This window comes from Sebastes fasciatus, chromosome 8 (genome assembly GCF_043250625.1).
Source record: "Sebastes fasciatus isolate fSebFas1 chromosome 8, fSebFas1.pri, whole genome shotgun sequence".
Lineage (NCBI taxonomy): Eukaryota > Metazoa > Chordata > Actinopteri > Perciformes > Sebastidae > Sebastes > Sebastes fasciatus.
In genome coordinates this window covers 20,900,375-20,919,746 of record NC_133802.1, presented here as the reverse complement: position 1 = coordinate 20,919,746, position 19,372 = coordinate 20,900,375, and the positions used below count along the sequence as shown (strand labels likewise).

The window sequence follows — 19,372 nt, the reverse complement described above, 5'->3', positions numbered from 1 at the left end:
GGTTTCCATGGCAACAGCAACACAAACGTGGACCATAGACCGTAGGCCTGGCAACAGTCCAGTTACTCGCTTAGCTAACCCAGTCAGTTTCGTCGCTATTAGATAGCTAAACTCAGTGCAGTTGGACTAGTTAGCAGCTTGTTAGCTACCAGCTGGTCTTCTGCTACTTTTTGTGAAAACAACTAGCCATGTCTGAGGTGGATGAAGATGCAATCTTGTCGGATATAGAGGGAGAGGAAGAAACACAGCAAGAAGGAGCTGAAGAGGACGAGAAGGTGAGAGTTACTGAAAGATAACTTCTTAAAAGAAATGTGTACATCTAATCGTGCATTTTTTATAAGAACAAGTAACATTACTACCATAGCATGCTGGTTTAAGCAGGTGGAGTAAGTTACACAGTCTCAAATATTCACTTAATAATCACAGATCTCATCCCAGTATCTAGCGAGCTACCCCCCCAAAAATGGACAGGAAGGTCAAGGCCTGATTTCCCCCCATCTCACCCCTTTCTCTCCAAGGCCTCAGAACATGTGTCAAATGTGAAATTGTGCACTTTTTTTTTTTAATTTAACCCACAACATCAGATGAAAGGAAGAGGACTGTGTGATCTAATCATTTTTCAAAAAACCTTTAGGTTTAACATTATTGGTTTGAGGGTACACATTATATTTACTTTACTTTGACTTTATTGTCCACCTTAGTGGAAATTTGTCTTGGGCTTCTTCAGTACATAAAAGATCAATTCAAACATTAAAAACATACAGTCGGCAAAACCCTCTGCTCTGTTCCAAAACATACAACAACAAATGTACAATTGTGCAAATGGGCAGGAACCAGCAGCAACAGATGGGGATAAGTTACACCTTTCAAAAATACTTAAGGTCTTCTTAGTGCAGTCATTTTGCATCCAGTACCTGTATGGCATGGGCAGGGTCTAAAATTAAGTTTTTTCCTCATCTACCACTGTGGCAGGTCACTGAACAGTTCTCCTGGCCATTAAATGTTTGTCTGCCACTTCTGAAATCTGAAACACTGAATCAGTACCAGACAGTATAAATATGGAATATATCATGTAACTTTAATCCCTGATTATTTTAAAGTTAGGAATTGCTTTTTAAAATTATATTTTGTAATATAAGGAAACATATCTGCCATGGTGGCAGGTGACCTGAAATTTCTACCTGCCACAGCCAACATTTACCCTGTATTTGGCAGATGGCAGGTGCTAATTTCATTCCCTGGGCATGGGGAATAAAAGACCTCTTATATATGTTCCGGCTCGCCCTCGGGATCCTAAAACGATGGCCAGACGGGAGCAGCTCAAACTCTGAGTTTAGTGGGTGTGAAGCGTCTACAGATATCTGTCTGGCCTTCCTGAGTACCGCTCTATCAAATATGTGACAGAGCTGTCTTTGTGGCTTGCCAACCACCTTCCCTGCAATCTTAAACATTTTGGAAAGCTTGTTTTTGTTCTTCCCACTCAAGTTGCCATACCAAGCAGTCATATTAAACTGTAAGATGCTTTCAACCAGGCCCCTGTATGCCATCTCAAGTATGTGCTAACTTACGCCACAGCTCCTCAGCTTCCTGATTAAAAACAGTCACTGGTTGGCTCTCTTAAAAATGCTCTCTGAGTTTTCAGTAAAACTTAAAGTTTGATCAATGATTGTGCCCAGGTACTTCAAATGTTCCACTACCTCCACAGGCTAGTTGTTAAAAACAACAACAGGGGCGATGTTACTGGTCCCCCTTGGTTTTGTTTGTATTAGAAGTTCCTTTGTTTTCGCCACATAAATTTCCAAATCACTAGTCTGACACCAGTTCTGTAGCAAGGGGACCTGGCTGAAGTAAGCCTCCTCATGTGTGGCATTAGTTTCTGTTAGAACACCAACCAGGGCCATGTTATCAGCATATTTAAGTAACTTAATATTGCTGCTGTGCACAGTCATGTCATTTGTATAAGTAGAGAACAACAGAGGTGACAACACGCAGCCTTGAGGTGCTCCAGTATTTAGAACAAGCTCGTCTGAGTGAATCCCCCGTTCATTAAAGCTCTCTGAGGGCGGTCAGTTAAAAAACTTCTAATCCAGTGAATGAGCCCACCGTTCACATCCATCTTAAAAAGCCGTTCTAAAATATACTTGAGTGATGCTTAAAATGCATGACTCTTGATTTATTGCATGAATTAATGCAGCAGGATGCATCATAAATTCCTGTCACCATTAACAACAAATCAAGTCCCTATGACTGTGATTAGTTCACACTTCATCATCAATTAAGGAATGTTAATTCACAGTTATTTCATACATTAACATATAATAATAAAAAACAACTCATGCTCCATCCCCTTAGGTTGTAAATGTAGCATCTGACCACCAGTGTGACGAAACAAAAAAAGCTTAATATTTCTATATGAGGATAGCTACTATTCTGCTTTTAGAGAGGTTGAGCAAATGCATGGATCTGAATTAATTTAGTAGCGTCAATTAATGAATGAAGTAACTCTGAATTAACATTCCTGAATTGGTGATCGGTGAAATAATCACAAAGTCACAGTGGCTTTGTTGATGGAGAGCAACAGGAATTCATGATATCGGCATTCATTCATGCATTAAATCATAATGAGTCATGCATCAGTTAAGCATTACTTAAGTATATGATTTGTTCCTTTTATTATAAAGCGTTACTGCATTAAATGTAAGTAATTCACAGGGATTTTGAAGGTATAGCTAAAATGTTCCATGGGTGGTTTTGAACCTCTATTGTGTCTGGGCTGATACACTAATACACTAACATTGATGGGGTCCTGTAGTGCATTCAATCCTCTGTGAGTTAGCACCACCAACAATTTGGAAAAGTATAATCCTGTGATGTCTTCCAATCTCACAGGTAGAGATTTGCCATTTGACCCAAGAAACCATAAGTGAGAAGCTCTCATTGCTGTGCCGAACAGGAGATGGACTTGGTCATGCATTTGTCAGAGTGGACCTCAAAGACAAGTATGGGGACAAAAAATACATACAAAATAGGCTGCATTTGCCCTATAATCTTGAATTGTCTCTTTGATTTTATACTAATGTTTCCTTTGTCATCACTGTACTCCTCAGAGGACTGAGTGACATCGATGTAATCAGCAGTTTTATTCACCTACGTTTTCTGGATCTCTCCAACAACCACCTCACTGATCTTTATCCTCTGCAATCTCTGACCCAGCTGCTCTGGCTGAAGGCAAGGACCTCCCTTCTTTATTCATTTAGAAAAGGACATCTCTTGGGCTGTCAGTATCATTCACTCTAACTGATGGTGAATCTCTAATCCAACTCTTCGTCTGTAGGTTGACAATAATGCTGTGGCGTCCCTCAAAGATCAACCTTTCGATCAGTTCACCTACCTGCAGTGGCTGAGTATGGCAGGAAACCGGCTGACAGACCTGGACGGCCTGGTTGGGCCTGCCCTGGAGAGCCTCAATCTTTCAGGTTGTCCGTTGGTTGTATGCATAGACTATACAGCCTATGGTGTTTTTATAATACTGTGTGAATGACGGGGGGATGTTTTAAGCTAATTTGGAGTTTCCTAATGGTTCACTATCACTATTGACTTTTTTTTTTATTTCATTTTAGTTTAGTTAGTTTTCAGTGTGTTTGCTAGTTTTAGTTTAGTTTCAGTTTTTCAGAGTTTCAGAGTTTTTATATATTTAATGTTAGTTTTACAGTAATTGTTATGGCCAGCTATAGTGTCTCAGCAGTATGTAGCTACATGTACATACAAAATACATGGCTGGAGAACTGTGTAGGAATGGCAATAGGCTAATGTTTAGTGTTTAACCTTCACGTTACTTAAGTGAAGCAATTGCGGCATAGCATTATAGCTAAAAAAAATGAAAACTGAAAACAATTCACTCATTTTTATTAGTTTTTTAACAAGGCATTATTGTTTCAGTTTAGTTTTAGTCAAATCTTAAAGTCAGTTTATAAAACAATATTTTCACTGCTTAGTTTAGTCTTAGTTTATAAAAATAATCCTGGTGCCTAATAGCCTATATATCTTTTGGAAATATAATTGACATGACATTTTGCAACCACTCTGGCAGGTAACAGGATTCAGAGAGTGACTGGTCTTCAGAGTGGCTGTTTTGACAACTTGGTAACTCTGGAGCTGAGGGGAAACATGTTGGAAACCACTGATGGCATCGACCTTCCCAACCTGCAGAAATTATATCTGGTAAAAAAAAGCACTATATGATTTGGTTAATAATAGCACTAACACACTTAATGAGGTTGATCCATTAACACCAGCCTTAACGTCCGAATAATGACCAAAAGAGCAGCCTGCTTGTAACTATTCTTGCTCTCCGTTCAGGCCCAAAATGTCATCACGCATCTGGAGGGTTTAGAGAAGTTAGAGCGCCTCACCACCCTTCACCTTCGAGACAACCAGCTAGATACTCTGGTTGGTCTCAGCGACAAGATGAAGTGTCTCCAATACCTCAATGTCAGGTACGCGGTTGTTATCTCAACAGGACAGATCAGAGCCTGTTATCAACTCAGTAAAAAATAAAATGATGTATCCCAGATTATATATATCATATGTTTCTGTCTCCCTTAGAGGCAACCTAATCTTAGATGAGAATGCCCTGCAAAGCATCACACTTGTGTCAAAAACTCTGCGAGCTTTGGTCCTTTCTGACAATCCTCTGGTGGAGGGGACAGACTACCGGCTGAATGTACTAGTTGTCCTGCCACAGCTGGAGCGACTTGACAAAGAGCCCGTCTCCCCAGAGGAGAGGACTGAGGCCTTGGAGAGAATCAAGGTAAAGCTCAGAAACATCTCATTTCTGATTGTGGCAGACATAACCTGCTCCTTCGCTGGTTGTTCTAATGGCATGTATGTCATTTCAGGAGCTTAAAGAAGAGGAAATATCTGAGGAAGATTTGCAATGATGGCCAAAATGAGGAAGTATTTGACTTCCTTGAAAACGCAGGCTTGGTGTGTGTAGGTGTGGGTGACTGTCATTGTGCAGTCTGAAAGTATTGTAGGCTTTATCTCAATAGAGTATCTTTCCATCTGTATATTTGGACATCAGGGCTGCTTGTGTCATGTTCTTGCACTATTACAGCCTATTTTTTGATTAATAAACATTTTTAAATGTTTATTTATGTTGCATCTGTTAACATGTAGAAATGCAGATAATCAGCAGGTTGTAGAGTATCTTTTTATCTGTATATTTGTACATCAGGGCTGCTTGCGTCATGTTCTTGCACTATTACAGCCTATTTTTTGAGCAATAAACATTTTTAAATGTTTATTTATGTTGCATCTGTTAACATGTAGAAATGCAGATAATCAGCAGGTTACAAAGCAACCTGTCAGTGACTAAGGAATAATAAATGAGGAGTATTTGAACCTTGTCTTGCTGTACTGTGTTTCCCTGAATAAGGATGAGAAGGCAAAATCCACCACCACTTCCCTATTGGCAGCCATCCAGCTGCAGCTTTAAAGGGACAGCAACATGCAATGGATATATGTGTGTGGAAAATCCCCATATGTATACTGAGCTATACTGTCCTTCAAGCACAGCGTACGCACATTTGATCAGATAATATAATTATTTCAAATAAATAGCTGTAATCTGAAGCAATCAATAATATTTCCACACCTCAACCTCATACTGTTGCCACAACCAGGAAGTTGCCTCATTGAAAAGATGTGGGAGGGTGCCATTTATGTCATTGTACACCCTGATAATTTCACAACGAAGCTATACACTGTCTGTAACTACCTACAGTTCTCCACATTGCTCCACGCTTCCTGTAATAAAACTGGTGATTCACTCTTTTTTTCCTTTTTTTTTAAAAACAAATAATAATGCTTTCTTTATTGAACACATGCTCATTAACAGAGGTACAGATACATAGACAATTAAAAAAAAAAAAAGACAAAAATAAGACAAAACAAAAATAATTATATGCATTTCATAATGCCAGAGTTAGTTATATACATTATATTATATTCATTTTATAATTTAAAAGTCTTAATGGCTTTTTTTTGTTTTTAACATCCGGTAAGATGGTGTTATATTGTTTAAATTCATTAATAAAATGCAGGAAAGTTGGCTTGGTTTCTGACCACTTTTTCTTATGAATATGACATTTTCCAAAAATACTAATAAATAATTGTATGATATACAGCATGTTATTTTACAATCTTGTCTTGACTAAAATATAGCATTACATCAAACAAATTTATGTCAACATTCACCATAAGTTTCTTTTGTAGAAAGTTGGCTACATCAATCCAGATCATTCTTGTATATATATACAGTGGAAAAATAGATGGGAAATACTCTCTTTTTCCAAGTACACAGAAATCAGAATCAGAATCGTGTTTATTGCCAGGTGTAAGAGGTATACACTAGGAATTTGCTTTGGTTTTGTTGGTGCAAATAAGTAGTATAATAACAAAGAATAGATAAAAACGTTAGAATAAAATAATAATAATGCAAAAATTTAAATTCTACCAATATACAATATAAGCTATAAACAAAAATAAACATGGTATAAACAAATCACACTTTTAATCAATATCCAGCTTTTAAATTCTAAATAGTTAAATTCTATGTAATATATTGAAAGACACTTCCTTAAGTTTGTTATTGATACAGTATTTATCACAAATTCCAAAGCTTTTCTCCCACTGTATATCATCAAATAAGGTCTATTTTTTTTTTTTATTGTGTGTGTTTTTATTATTATTTTATGTTGGTTTTGTTTCATTTCTGTTGTCCATTTCTGTTTGGCACAGCTATTTGTTTATGTTTTCGCTATGCTTCTTCTGTATGTAAATGTTTTTAATGTTTTCTGCTGTTACTATGTATACTGTAATTGAAATAATAATAAAAAAATAAAGAAGAAAAAAAAAATATATATATACATATATATATATATATATATATATATACATATATATATATATGTATATATATATATATATATATATATTATCAAATAAGGAAGACCAAAAAACATCTACATGAAGGACAAGTGTGTTCCTAATCTTTTTTTTTAGAGCACTTCTCTTTCAGTATACTAGTACCTCCAATATAACTATTTTACACACTATCTTCTAAATAATAATGAGCTGAAAATGATTTATGAAAAGCAGCATATCCTGCTAGACGACCCACAACTGTTCCTCCAATGACTGGATGAGGTGGGAGTGGCTGCGCGAGAGAGGAGACATAAGTCCCCCTAGTGTCTGCGCTTCCTCCTCCTCCTCCTCCTCGTCTGTACTCACATCGGGCAGCTTAGCAGCAGCGGTGTTTGAAACCTACGTGTGACTGAAAATAACCAAACTTTACTTTTCTCAAGACCAAAACAACCCCACAAACCCAAAAAGCATGACTAGCTACCACAAACCCGATGAGAAAACCCTGCAGGGGCTGAAAGACGTCGCCAACAAGCTCAGGATCAACTCCATCAAGGCGACGTGCGCCTCCAACTCTGGGTAAGTCATGCAAAGTTATGTTGGTTTATAGAGTTATTAAAAAAAAAAACACACGAAGAAAATGTGCAATATGTTGTTTTATGTAACTGTACTGTCGCTGCTGAGGCACGTTTTTACCTGCAGGGGCCCGGCGACACGTGCTGCAGATTATTTTAGCCACAGCAGACTGCTAGCAAGTGTTTCATAAACCTTTTTAAGCTACTTTATGAGTTAAATTAGTCTATAGTCTGTGCTAACTCTTGCATAACACTTTGTGCTATAAATGCAAATAAATGGAGCCCCTTAATGGACGTTAAAGTCACTTTAATCAAGCTGAGAATGCATGCTTTATAATAACTCAGCTAGATGAAACTGTGTGATTAGCACCGACCTGCTTCTACTAGTCAGCCAGAAACCACATGACAATGAGGGAAATCTCGCGGTATGTTTGAATTTAAAGTTGCAGCTGCATTGCACAAATGACAAAAGAGTTGCACACCAGTTGCAATTACTTTCAGGAAATGTGTCGGGTATCTAGACAAAAGTTCACCTGTATAGTATTTCCTTGTACACACACCCACAAATATAACGACAACCAGTAATGTTACAGGTATTTCTGGTGCCTTCTGCTGGAGTAGGTAATAATGGATGTCTCTCAGGTTGACACCATTATCTGGCTGTCACATGTACCATCAAGCTTATCTGATGAATTTCTGTAGGGAGGACAAGTTTTGTACTAAAACATCCAGCCATTTAGCTTGTCACAGAATATATCAGATGGTTCATTTAACATATTTTTGTTGTTTCTTTTTTTTGTCTTATTTCATAGCATCCAGAATCTGAATAAACTAGGCACCAGAAATACCTGTAATGTTACTCCAATATAAATAATGGATGCCTCTCAGTTGACACCAGTTATCTGGATGTCACATGTACCACTTTCACACCAAAAACAATACAATAACCTGATATTTTCAGGTGGAATTTCGTTCATTCATTCATTCATTCTCACTGTGCAATATCATTTTCCCCTTGTGCAATTTTGTTGATAGTCTGTTTATTGTCAATACTGTATATACTGCTCCTATTTTTAGACTTCCTTCTATTTAAATGGTTCATATTTTGTTTCACCTTGTTTAGCTCTTTTTTTCTTTTCTTTTTTTTTTACTGTGTTAGCTGATGCTTCTTGTTTTTTGCACTATCCCCCTTTGCTGCTGTACACTGCAAATTTCCCCACTGCGGGACTATTAAAGGAATATCTTATCTTACCATCAAGCTTATCAGATAAATTTTTGTAGGGAGGACAAGTTTTGTACTAAATTATTTTTTTTTTCCTGCCATTTAGCTTGTCACAGAATATCAGATGGTTCATTTAACACATTTTTGTTGTTTCTTTTTTTTGTGTCTTATTTCATAGCATCCAGAATCTGAATAAACTAGGCACCAGAAATACCTGTAATGTTACTCCAATATAAATAATGGATGCCTCTCAGTTGACACCAGTTATCTGGATGTCACATGTACCACTTTCACACCAAAAACAACAATATATGACAATTACCTGATATTTTCAGGTGGAATTTCATTCATTCATTCATTCTCACTGTGCAATATAATTTTCCCCTTGTGCAATTTTGTTGATAATCTGTTTATTGTCAATACTGTATATACTGCTCCTATTTTTAGACTTCCTTCTATTTAAATGGTTCATATTTTGTTTCACCTTGTTTAGCTCTTTTTTTCTTTTCTTTTTTTTTTACTGTGTTAGCTGATGCTTCTTGTTTTTTGCACTATCCCCCTTTGCTGCTGTACACTGCAAATTTCCCCACTGCGGGACTATTAAAGGAATATCTTATCTTACCATCAAGCTTATCAGATAAATTTTTGTAGGGAGGACAAGTTTTGTACTAAATTATTTTTTTTTTCCTGCCATTTAGCTTGTCACAGAATATCAGATGGTTCATTTAACACATTTTTGTTGTTTCTTTTTTTTGTGTCTTATTTCATAGCATCCAGAATCTGAACCAGAACACAATGGAGGGGGGAATAAACTAGATTATTAAATATGCAATTAAGGACCACAACTTTTGTATTATGTAATGTAGGGCTGACCCGAATGCTTCGACCATTGCCATGGCATTCGACCTCCAAATCACTATTTGAGCGCTTCGTTTTTTATTTATTTATTTTTGATATACAAGTATTTGATATTAATATATAAATAGCCCATGAAATAAGGAATAATCCCATATTATTCATATTCAACATTAATTCTTATTAGTTATTCTCCGATGGATATCACTGTTTGTAGAGATGCGTGTGTGTACAGTAGTGCAGCAGTGGAACTGAAACTGGGGAGCTAAAGCCAGACAGACAGAAGAACATGTCAGCTTGCCGTGCGTCTCCGCCAAACTTCGAATACCTTTGAATATTTCTCACCGAAGCTTCGAAGCTCAAAAAATGGTATTCGGGACAGCCCTAATGTAATTAGATTCTGTCAATCACCTGGCCAGGTACATCACATTTAGATTGCCCCCATAGTTCCCATCACACGGTTTCATTGTATTTTCGCATTGCATCCTCCAGGAAATCCTGCAGTGTTATTTTCAATTTTGCGCAACTGCAAGCATAGAGGAAATGTTTGTTGGTAAACCTGTTTTGGACACTTCCTTATGTCAACTGACAAGGACATGGATGAATTATATCCCGGATGGCCTTGACTGTTAGGCATCTGATGTTCTGATACGGTTGTCCGTTTCCCTTAACAAAGAATGTTTTAGAGTTTCGACACTCAACAACCTGCTGTTCCTCATTACTTGTCTGCTATGGATCATTACACCTGAGTATCTGATTGCTTTTGTTATGGCTTTTATGAATTTACTTCAGTTTATTTCCCAGCAGGTTATCGCTCAACAAAAGGACACGGGGTAAACGGAGCACTGGGTGTTTTTATTAAATTTAACAGCGACCATGGTGTCTTGTTTTGTTTGATTTAAGATAACTCTGTGTGTTCCAGCATGGGTGACATGATGCCATTTCTAATTTAACCCCCATAGGGAAGCAGAGATGCTGTTGAGTAACATGGGATTTCTAAACATGTCGATTACAATACTCAGACCACAATTCAGCAACTAACAGTTTCACAAGTCTACTTATCTTTTTTTTTAATGTTTTTTATAAGTGCTCTGGAGTGTGTGTGGAAACATAACCGATGTGATCATGTTACAGATTAACAATCTATGGACGAGTGTTAATCCAAAAGATAGGAGGCTCTCTTTTAAAATAATCATTGCTTGGAAAATGTATCCTTTTGAATGCCTTTCAGGAATGTCTGATTGTGGTACCTAAAATTGTTCTTATTGTCAAACTAAAACAAGTGTGAGGAATCCTGAATGTAGCATCACATGCATGTATGTGCATGGTGTGTGGATTTTCTTGTTTTAAATAATGGTGTTTAAATAACTGTTCTCAACACTTGTCTCCATGTTTCTCTCCCCAGTCATCCAACATCATGCTGCAGCGCAGCAGAGCTCATGTCTGTGCTCTTCTTCCACACCATGCGCTATAAAGCGGATGACCCTCGCAACCAGTGTAACGACCGCTTCGTGCTCTCAAAGGTTGGCCTTCATTTATTTGCTCTAGTTGGTCGGCGCACCTCTGATTTTGTTATCAGCATTGTCTTTAAAGACTTTTTTTTTTTTTTTTTTTTTTATCTCTAGGGCCATGCTGCACCTGTCCTGTACGCTGCCTGGGCAGAGGCCGGTTACGTGAAGGAGTCTGAGCTGCTCAACCTGCGCAAGATTGACTGCGAGCTGGAGGGACACCCCACACCAGTAAGTCATGAATCCTTTCTGGTATTCATGTTTCCTTGTGAAACACAATATCATATACAAGCCACTCTCATATCTTTGTATAACTTTTTTTTTTTTTCCCTCTCCTTTTCACCAGAAACTGGCTTTTGTTGATGTGGCAACAGGCTCTCTGGGACAGGGTCTCGGGGCTTCCTGTGGGATGGCCTACACTGGCAAACACTTTGACAAATCAGAGTGAGTATGCATACAAAAACTGTGGATTCATTAAGAGGTTCAATAGAGTGTTGTTCTTGTTAAACAATGTTGAGTCAACAAGCGTTTTGCCAACCGCAGTGTAATGCTCTTGACTGGCATGCAAGTAACTGCTTTCTTTTGTTGTGGGACGTTATGCCCTGTAATCTGTTTAATGGGTTAACCTGTAGTAGTAGTAGTAGTGTAGTTGTAATTGTGTTAAATCACTTCCTGACAGGAGGCTGCAGCAAGGCCAAAAGGAATTTGCACTGCTGCAACAGAGTAATACTCAGTGATTGATATCCTTTTTGAGAAATGATTACCCAATAATCTAAGGTAGTTTGTACCTGGTGTCACTATTTTCGTTCTAAATCGATCAAAACAAGCTTTTGATTTCGATCCTACAAGTCAAAAGCAGGATCAGCGATTCTCCCGGTCTTTTTCTTTTTCTCTCCGCCTACTTGCGTGCGTCAGAAAGAGGGGAAAAAAAAAACATCACTTCAAAGACAACACGACATATTTTACCGGTAGCCTGCAGCTAAAAGACGACACAGCGTATCTTACCGGTAGCCTTCTGCTGCACTTTGAGACACCATGCACCACTACCGGAGTCGGGAGTTGACGGAGAAACAACAGAACTGGAAAATCCTCCTGCTTCCATGAAGTCACCGGCGTGGCAACATTTGAGTTATGTAAACAACGAACGTGTCGTTGACAGAAACACTTCAGTTTGTAGGCTGCAGAAGATTTAGATACTGCAGCAACGAAAGTAAACAGCGCTCATCGAACTGTTTGATTTCAGCCGCGGTCGCGCTAAATCCACTTAAAATTGATTGCGTGTCTATATCGCTTTGTACGGTAAAGAATGTGTCCGCAGACCGGGACATCATGGTGCATTCAGTGTAAGAACTCGTGATGGGACTCTTGTCTCATGACTGGTATCAAATAGATCAAATGTAATGTTCTTCAGTCGGACCCGTGGTTTTTATTCTGAACTGAACTCTTTGGGCAAAACTTTTGCAGCCCTGTGGTTTGGCCTTTTTAAGCTTTCTCTTTTGTAGTCCACCTCAAGTCTCAACTCGGCAGACTTTCATTAGTCATGTAGTAACCACTGTGTGGCTCATTGTTTGGAGAACAACACTAAATCCCTGTTTCCCCTTTCTACATTGTGTTGCAGCTACCGTGTATACTGCATGATGGGAGATGGCGAGTGTTCAGAAGGCTCAGTGTGGGAGGCCATGGCCTTCGCCTCATACTACAAGCTGGACAACCTGGTGGCCATCATGGATGTCAACCGGCTCGGTCAGAGCGAGGCCGCACCCCTGAAGCACGACATGGAGACCTACCGCAAGCGCTGCGAAGCCTTCGGGTCAGTACCAGACTTCCACTTTCCATTCCTCCACTTTTCTCTGATTTCCTGGGAAACATTTTGACATGATGGCACACAACCTTTACTGTCATGTTTGTATTTATGCATATAATCAGGACTTTTACTATCCATCTGTTCAAAAGCTGAGTTTCAATGTTGTCTTTACTTTATTACTGTGAAACTTTTAGGGTTAAATTTTCACTTTTTGTCCTCTTGACCTTTCCTTTCTATCTCTGCTCCTCTTTTCCCAGTTAATGAGTTTGATGCTTAACATTGTTTGTGCAGAAGTTAATAGTGTTTTGGGTTAATATTTGTCATATTGTGTTTGCATGCTGTTAAAACTGAGCCATGTCTGTGTAGGTGGAACACGTATGTTGTGGATGGACACGACGTGGAGGAGCTGTGCAAAGCTTTCTGGCAAGCTAAGCAGGTCAAGGACAAACCCACTTGCATCGTAGCCAAGACCTTCAAGGGAAAAGGACTCAAAAGTAAGTGTGTGCTTTCATATAGTGCCTGTTTTTATTTAGTGAATTATTTTATTCTATTCCCCCAAATTGTATTTATGAGACTTGTTCATCCCTTGGCTGTAGATATTGAGGATCTTGAGAACTGGCATGGAAAGCCCATCCCTAAGGACAGGGTGGATGACGTCCTGAAGGACCTGAAGGCTCTGATCCAGGTCCCCAACAAGACCCTGACCCCTGAGAGGCCCAAAGAGGACACGGCACCCGCAGACCTTAGCACCATCTCCCTGCCTTCACCCCCAGCATACAAGAAGGGAGACAAGGTACCTTTTTACTTGTCACTGGCGTTTCTTTTTAATGCCGGGTAATGTGATCCAAAATGATAATCACGGTTATTTTGATCATTATTGAGATCATGATTATTTACCACAATTATTAACTGATTTGTGACAAAATATTTTATTGCACTTTTACATTTAAATAAACAGCACTGCTTTCATTTCCATGTAGTGATCTATACAACCACTGTGTTTATGAATTCATTGTTTACAAGAGCACAGAGCCTCATCATTTTGCTCTCAAAGACCAGCACCAGATTGAAGCAAAATTTAGGCTAGATCTATGAAGAACGTTGTGCTCTTGTAAACAATTTATTCATAAACACAGTGGTTGTATAGATATTAAAAAAAGTCAACCACTGGCTGTTAGTTTAGGAAGTGCTTGATTTGATAAGCAGCAGAGTTTGTTATGAACGGAGCATGCATTTTGAACGTCGGTATCGCAGGCGATCGTGTTCATTTAATTGTGGGAAGCCCAAAATCATGACCGTGATAAATATTTGATTAATTGTGCAGCCCTAATGTGATCGATGTTAGGTTTTTGGGGACACTTGAAGCATGTGGAGTAATGGGTACAAATCCCTTTTGAACAGTCAATGAAAGTTTACTGATGCCACTGTTTTAGCATAAGGGTTTTTTCTTGTTGGCTTAGTGGGTGGTTGCCTTGCATCATACTGTTATCTCCACCTGGTATAACTTAACATGTAGAATATTATTCTGTTAACCTTGTTAATCTGTCTTTGCTCAACATCCATTTCGTTCCTGCCCTTTCAGATGGCAACAAGGAAGGCATACGGCGTTGCACTGGCCAAGCTGGGCCAGGCCAGCAAGAGAGTGGTGGCCCTTGACGGAGACACCAAAAACTCCACCTTCTCCGAGACATTCAAGAAGGCCTTCCCTGACCGCTACATTGAGTGCTTCATCGCCGAGCAGAACATGGTACACAATATTTCAGTCTTCACGGGTGATCTAAATGCTGTTGCCTCGTTGCTAAGTTCAAAAAGTCGGGACACGATTAACTCCCAACTTGTGTAAGGGGGATAAACTTAAATCTTCACTACCCTAATCTGCTCCAAATTTGTCTAATCTGTTACTATTCCTTCTCTAGCATGATAATCCCAGCCTCTCACTTGTGCCTAATCGCATCCGCTGTCATTAAGACTAACCCTTATTACCGACGTCTTTACTCGCTGCTGCAGGTGGGAGTGGCCATCGGCTGTGCCGCCCGTGACCGCACGGTTGCCTTTGCCAGCACGTTTGCCGCCTTCTTCTCTAGAGCCTACGACCAGATCCGTATGGGAGCCATCTCCCAGACAAATGTCAACCTGGTAGGGTCCCACTGCGGCGTCTCCATCGGTAAGCTTTCTGCTGAAGCGGCACTCGTTTTCTTTTATAGTTAGCGTTCCCAGTCCCTGACTGATCTTCTTCTGCCCTTCAGGTGAGGATGGTCCTTCCCAGATGGCCCTAGAGGACTTGGCCATGTTCCGTGCTATCCCAACATGCACTGTGTTCTACCCCAGTGACGCAGTGTCCGCAGAGAGAGCTGTTGAGCTGTCGGCCAACACAAAGGTTGGTAGGCCACCTTGTGGTGGAGTTTGTCCAGTGAATTGTCTTCACAATGACGGGGAGTATCATTCTTGTGTTGTAACTCATCACTCTCTATTCTCAGGGTATCTGTTTCATCCGTACCAGTAGGCCAGAGACCGCAGTCCTCTACTCTCCAGATGAGAAGTTTGAAGTGGGCTCAGCCAAGGTAATGATCAACACAATGATTTTACTAGGCCTGCAGCTATCGATTATTTTAGTAATCGAGTATGCAACCGATTATTCCATCGATTAATCAAGTAATTGGATAAAAATACCTTTGCTTTATTAAGGAGCAATAGTAAATATAGAAAAGAGAAAATACGACGGGTCTCTTAAAAATTAACAATTAATTGGTTTCCTTTTTAGAAAAATCTACAAAACATATTTCAAATTGCTTTAAAAAGGTACACATCTTAATGTCCACTGCAAATAATTTGCATCTAGGATTTTTAGTAATCGGATTCCTCAAGGAATCGTTTCAGCCCTAGATTTTACACATGCTAATCCTTATACACCAAGTAACCTAAATGAGAGAGATTACACACTAGAAGAATTAATAAATATAAATGAATGTCTACTTAAACCAGGTGGTGCGCCAGTCTGACAATGACTGTGTGACTGTGATTGGAGCTGGTATTACTCTGCACGAGGCCCTCGCTGCTGCTGATATGCTCGCCAGTGAAGGTAAACTCACATTGCCCTCTAGTGGATGGATGTAGGTATTGAGGCCTTTATTTCATAACCACCATCCACAACACCTCATGTTTGTTAATTTAGAGGGATGGGAGTCATCAGCTGCTCAGTTTGCTAATACGGACTAATGAACTTCTCCAAAGTAATGATTTCCTAATGAATTCCTATAGGAAAGAACATCCGTGTGATCGACCCGTTCACCATCAAGCCCTTGGATGCCACTACCATTCTGGCCAGTGCCAAAGCCACAAAGGGACAGATCATCACCGTGGAGGACCACTACAAGGAGGGTGGGTTGTTTTCTGTTTTTTTTTGTGCTCAAGTGTCCTGTTGCAGGGTTCTCCAATCATGTACCAAAGAGGTTTGATTCTTGCCAGAGAATACACCAGGGGCCATAATCGCAAACTCTTTAAGTGCTACGGTTGACCCTACCGGGGTCAATCAAGAGAGCATCATCATCATCGTCATGTCATCCCTTGGTGATTGAGCTGGTTTGTCTCCTCTGTCCAGGTGGTCTTGGAGAAGCGGTGCTGTCAGCAGTGGGCCAGGAGCCCGGGATCGTTGTGACCCGACTGGCAGTGACCGGTGTTCCCCGCAGCGGAAAGTCCGAGGAGCTGCTCGACATCTTCGGCATCAGCGCCAAGCACATCGCCAAAGCCGTGCGTCAGACCTTCGCAAACTAAGGACTGCACCTCATCTCCTGCTTTCTGCCCAACTTGCAGCTACCTGGCATGTGAACACCTGTAAACTTCTGTGCAGTGTGCTAACCCTGTGTTATTACTACGGATGGGAATAGGAGTGTGGTGTTGTCAAAGCCTGTAGTGTTGATATCATTCCCCCGTATGCACTGCGTACCCTCTTCTCCCGATTGGGTTCTTCTGCAACATTCCTTTCCTGTATCCATCATCATGTTCTCAAAATAAGCAAGTAGCTCATAGAAAAGCATCACTGAATACTGTAAATGTGGTACGTTGAGGGATTTAAAAACCTGTCATCCCAACAGCCGTCCCGTTTGTGTTCCATTATGAAACATTCAGGCCACGACTTCTGTTCTGCATTCCAGCAATCCTTTCTTTTTCACATTCCTTACAACCATGCCTCATGTCTTCTCACTCGGCTGGCATTCATGCCTCTATTTTTCTAAGACGCACTTGTTACTGTTTGTCATAAAGCTAATGAACTAGATCCGTTTTGTAGTGTTCAGTCACAGCTTTCGATGCTTGGCTGTGGTAGAGAACTGTTTTTTTCAGACTCGGTGTGAAACGTTAAACCAGTTTAGTTATGAACCGTTTGAGCATTCCTCTAATGATTCCTGGCCACATGGGCATCACACAATGTTACTGGCGTGCCAGGTCACTGGTGTCATCTGTTATACCTGTGTTGTGCTGAATTAAAAAGAGTTAACCCAATGATGATGTCTTCTTTTTGTGTGTGGGGGGGTCTTTTTCCTGCCCCGCTAGCGGTGTGGTTCTATGGGTGGCAATATCAATGGGTCCACCACTTTGGTCCAGACTAAAATATCTCAACTATTGGATGGATTGTGATGCAATTTTGCACAGATATTCATGAAGCCTGATGATGTTGGTGATCCTCTAGTGATACTAGTAGGTTGTAGTCTCAATTTATCCAATGAAATATGGCAGTATCTACTGGATGGATTGGCAGCCGTTCATGGTTCCCAGACATATTCTACTGACTTTGATTTCCCGATTTTTCTGCTAGCAACGCCATAAGGGTTGGCATTAGCCTTTGGTGAAATAATCTCTATTTTAAAAAGATTTCCATGAAATTTGGACTAGATATTCATTGTGCCCAGAGGACTACTTTGATGCTGACTTTATATCAAACGTTGGTCCAACCATGAGGCTCACATTTGTGGTTTTAAGAGAAATGTTCTCATCATAAGGTCAAAATATCACCTTGTCCAATTTGATTTATGACCAAATATTACTGTGCATTCCAATACCCATGCTACCATACAATTTAGTATGCCAAAAAATATTTAGTATGTCACCAAATAGCCTGTCAAATGCAGTATGCCAAAAATACCAGGATGTCCTACTACATCCGGTAGCATTTTGCAGAAAGCAAGCCAGCATGCTTTTATGACTATCCTGACCCACAATCCTCTGCACAGCAGATATACAAGCAAGAGGGTCAAAGTTCAAGGTGCGATGTTTTGATGAAGTAGTATGTCCCAATTGTAGCATACTGCATGCAAAAGTATGTACTTTGTAAAGGCAGCTGCCTATATACTAAAAGTAAAAAGAAAAACGTAGCCCTAGTTGCAAAACGAACACATTTCCATCCACCTCATCTCAACTAGCAAGTGTTGGCTTGCAACACCGAACTAATATGGTGAACATTTGGTGGACTTTAGCATTCAGCTCACAGCATTACTGTACTAAAGTGCAATCTCACAGAGCTGCTAGTGTGGCTGTAGACTCCTAGTCTCGTTTTTAAAGTTGATGACTGTTTGCTACATGTGGGTTTTACAGACATGTTGTAGAGCTGGCTAGTGGTCAGACTGTCTAGCCCAGGGGTCAGCAACCTTAACTATCAAAAGAGCCATTTTTGGCTCTGTCTGGAGCCGCAAAACATTTGAGCATTGTGATGAAGGTAACACAGTTTATAGTCTAAGTATATAAGTCTAATGCAGTGAGGGCCAAAGTGCAAATGTGCGACGGAGTATTAGGGCCACATTGAGGGGAAAAAAATCAGCTTTTTTCAGAATGAAGTCATAACTTAACGAGTAAAAAAGTCGTAAATATTACGAAAATAAATTCATGACTTTACAAGAAAAAAAGTTGTAATATTACGGGAAAAAAGTCGTAATGTTACGAGAATAAAGTCATGTCTTTACGAGAAAAAAAGTCGTAATATTACGAAAATAAAGTAATAACTTTACGAGAAAAAAAGAAAAAACACGTAAAATTACTACTTTATAATATTATGACTTTATTCTCGAAATCTCAGATTAATTTTTTTCCTCAATGTGGCCCTAATACTCCATCGTACCGTCGTACCATAGACCTACAACAATGATAAATAAAATATAAATCTAAACAAAAACCAATTATTCATTTCCATTTTTAAAAATCCACAGGGAGCCACTGGAGAGGGGCTAAAGAGCCGCATGTGGCTCCGGAGCCGCAGGTTGCTGACCTGGTCTAGGACAAGGTAGTAAAGTTGTGCTACGATGGCAGAGAAAGGACAATAGGCCACAGCAGAGATGGTAAAAGTCCTTTGTGTCAACCAGTCACCGAAGAAGCGATGAATCGTAGGCCTCTGCTGTGGAAATTGTTAATCTAGGGTGTTGTCAGATTGAGGTTAAGGAAGGGGTTGAATGTGGTCAATGGATTACTGCATGTTCCTGTCAAGATTTAAATGAATAGT

General features: G+C 39.7%; 2 protein-coding genes across 2 annotated transcripts; both read left to right on the top strand.

Moving 5' to 3' along the window:
* Nucleotides 1-45: 45 nt before the first annotated feature.
* On the top strand, nt 46-5,150 carry lrrc23 (leucine rich repeat containing 23). Its single transcript, XM_074644221.1, has 8 exons — nt 46-275; nt 2,890-2,999; nt 3,108-3,228; nt 3,335-3,476; nt 4,091-4,221; nt 4,360-4,496; nt 4,606-4,810; nt 4,899-5,150. The coding sequence occupies exons 1-8, from the start codon at nt 189-191 to the stop codon at nt 4,938-4,940; spliced, it is 975 nt and encodes a 324-aa protein (XP_074500322.1). The 5' UTR covers nt 46-188; the 3' UTR covers nt 4,941-5,150.
* Nucleotides 5,151-7,177: 2,027 nt separating this feature from the next.
* tktb (transketolase b) lies at nt 7,178-17,385 on the top strand. Its single transcript, XM_074644214.1, has 14 exons — nt 7,178-7,503; nt 10,982-11,099; nt 11,202-11,315; nt 11,431-11,528; nt 12,703-12,894; nt 13,255-13,382; nt 13,485-13,681; nt 14,471-14,635; nt 14,896-15,052; nt 15,135-15,265; nt 15,366-15,449; nt 15,871-15,967; nt 16,147-16,266; nt 16,487-17,385. The coding sequence occupies exons 1-14, from the start codon at nt 7,397-7,399 to the stop codon at nt 16,657-16,659; spliced, it is 1,881 nt and encodes a 626-aa protein (XP_074500315.1). The 5' UTR covers nt 7,178-7,396; the 3' UTR covers nt 16,660-17,385.
* Nucleotides 17,386-19,372: the final 1,987 nt, after the last annotated feature.

Coding starts and splice junctions, on each gene's coding strand:
- tktb (XM_074644214.1), top strand. CDS start 7,397: ATGACTAGCTACCACAAACCCGATGAGAAAACCCTGCAGGGGCTGAAA. Junction 11,316..11,430: donor TGGAGGGACACCCCACACCA/GTAAGTCATGAA, acceptor CCTTTTCACCAG/AAACTGGCTTTTGTTGATGT. Junction 13,682..14,470: donor CATACAAGAAGGGAGACAAG/GTACCTTTTTAC, acceptor CTGCCCTTTCAG/ATGGCAACAAGGAAGGCATA.
- lrrc23 (XM_074644221.1), top strand. CDS start 189: ATGTCTGAGGTGGATGAAGATGCAATCTTGTCGGATATAGAGGGAGAG. Junction 3,000..3,107: donor AGAGTGGACCTCAAAGACAA/GTATGGGGACAA, acceptor TGTACTCCTCAG/AGGACTGAGTGACATCGATG. Junction 3,477..4,090: donor GGAGAGCCTCAATCTTTCAG/GTTGTCCGTTGG, acceptor CCACTCTGGCAG/GTAACAGGATTCAGAGAGTG.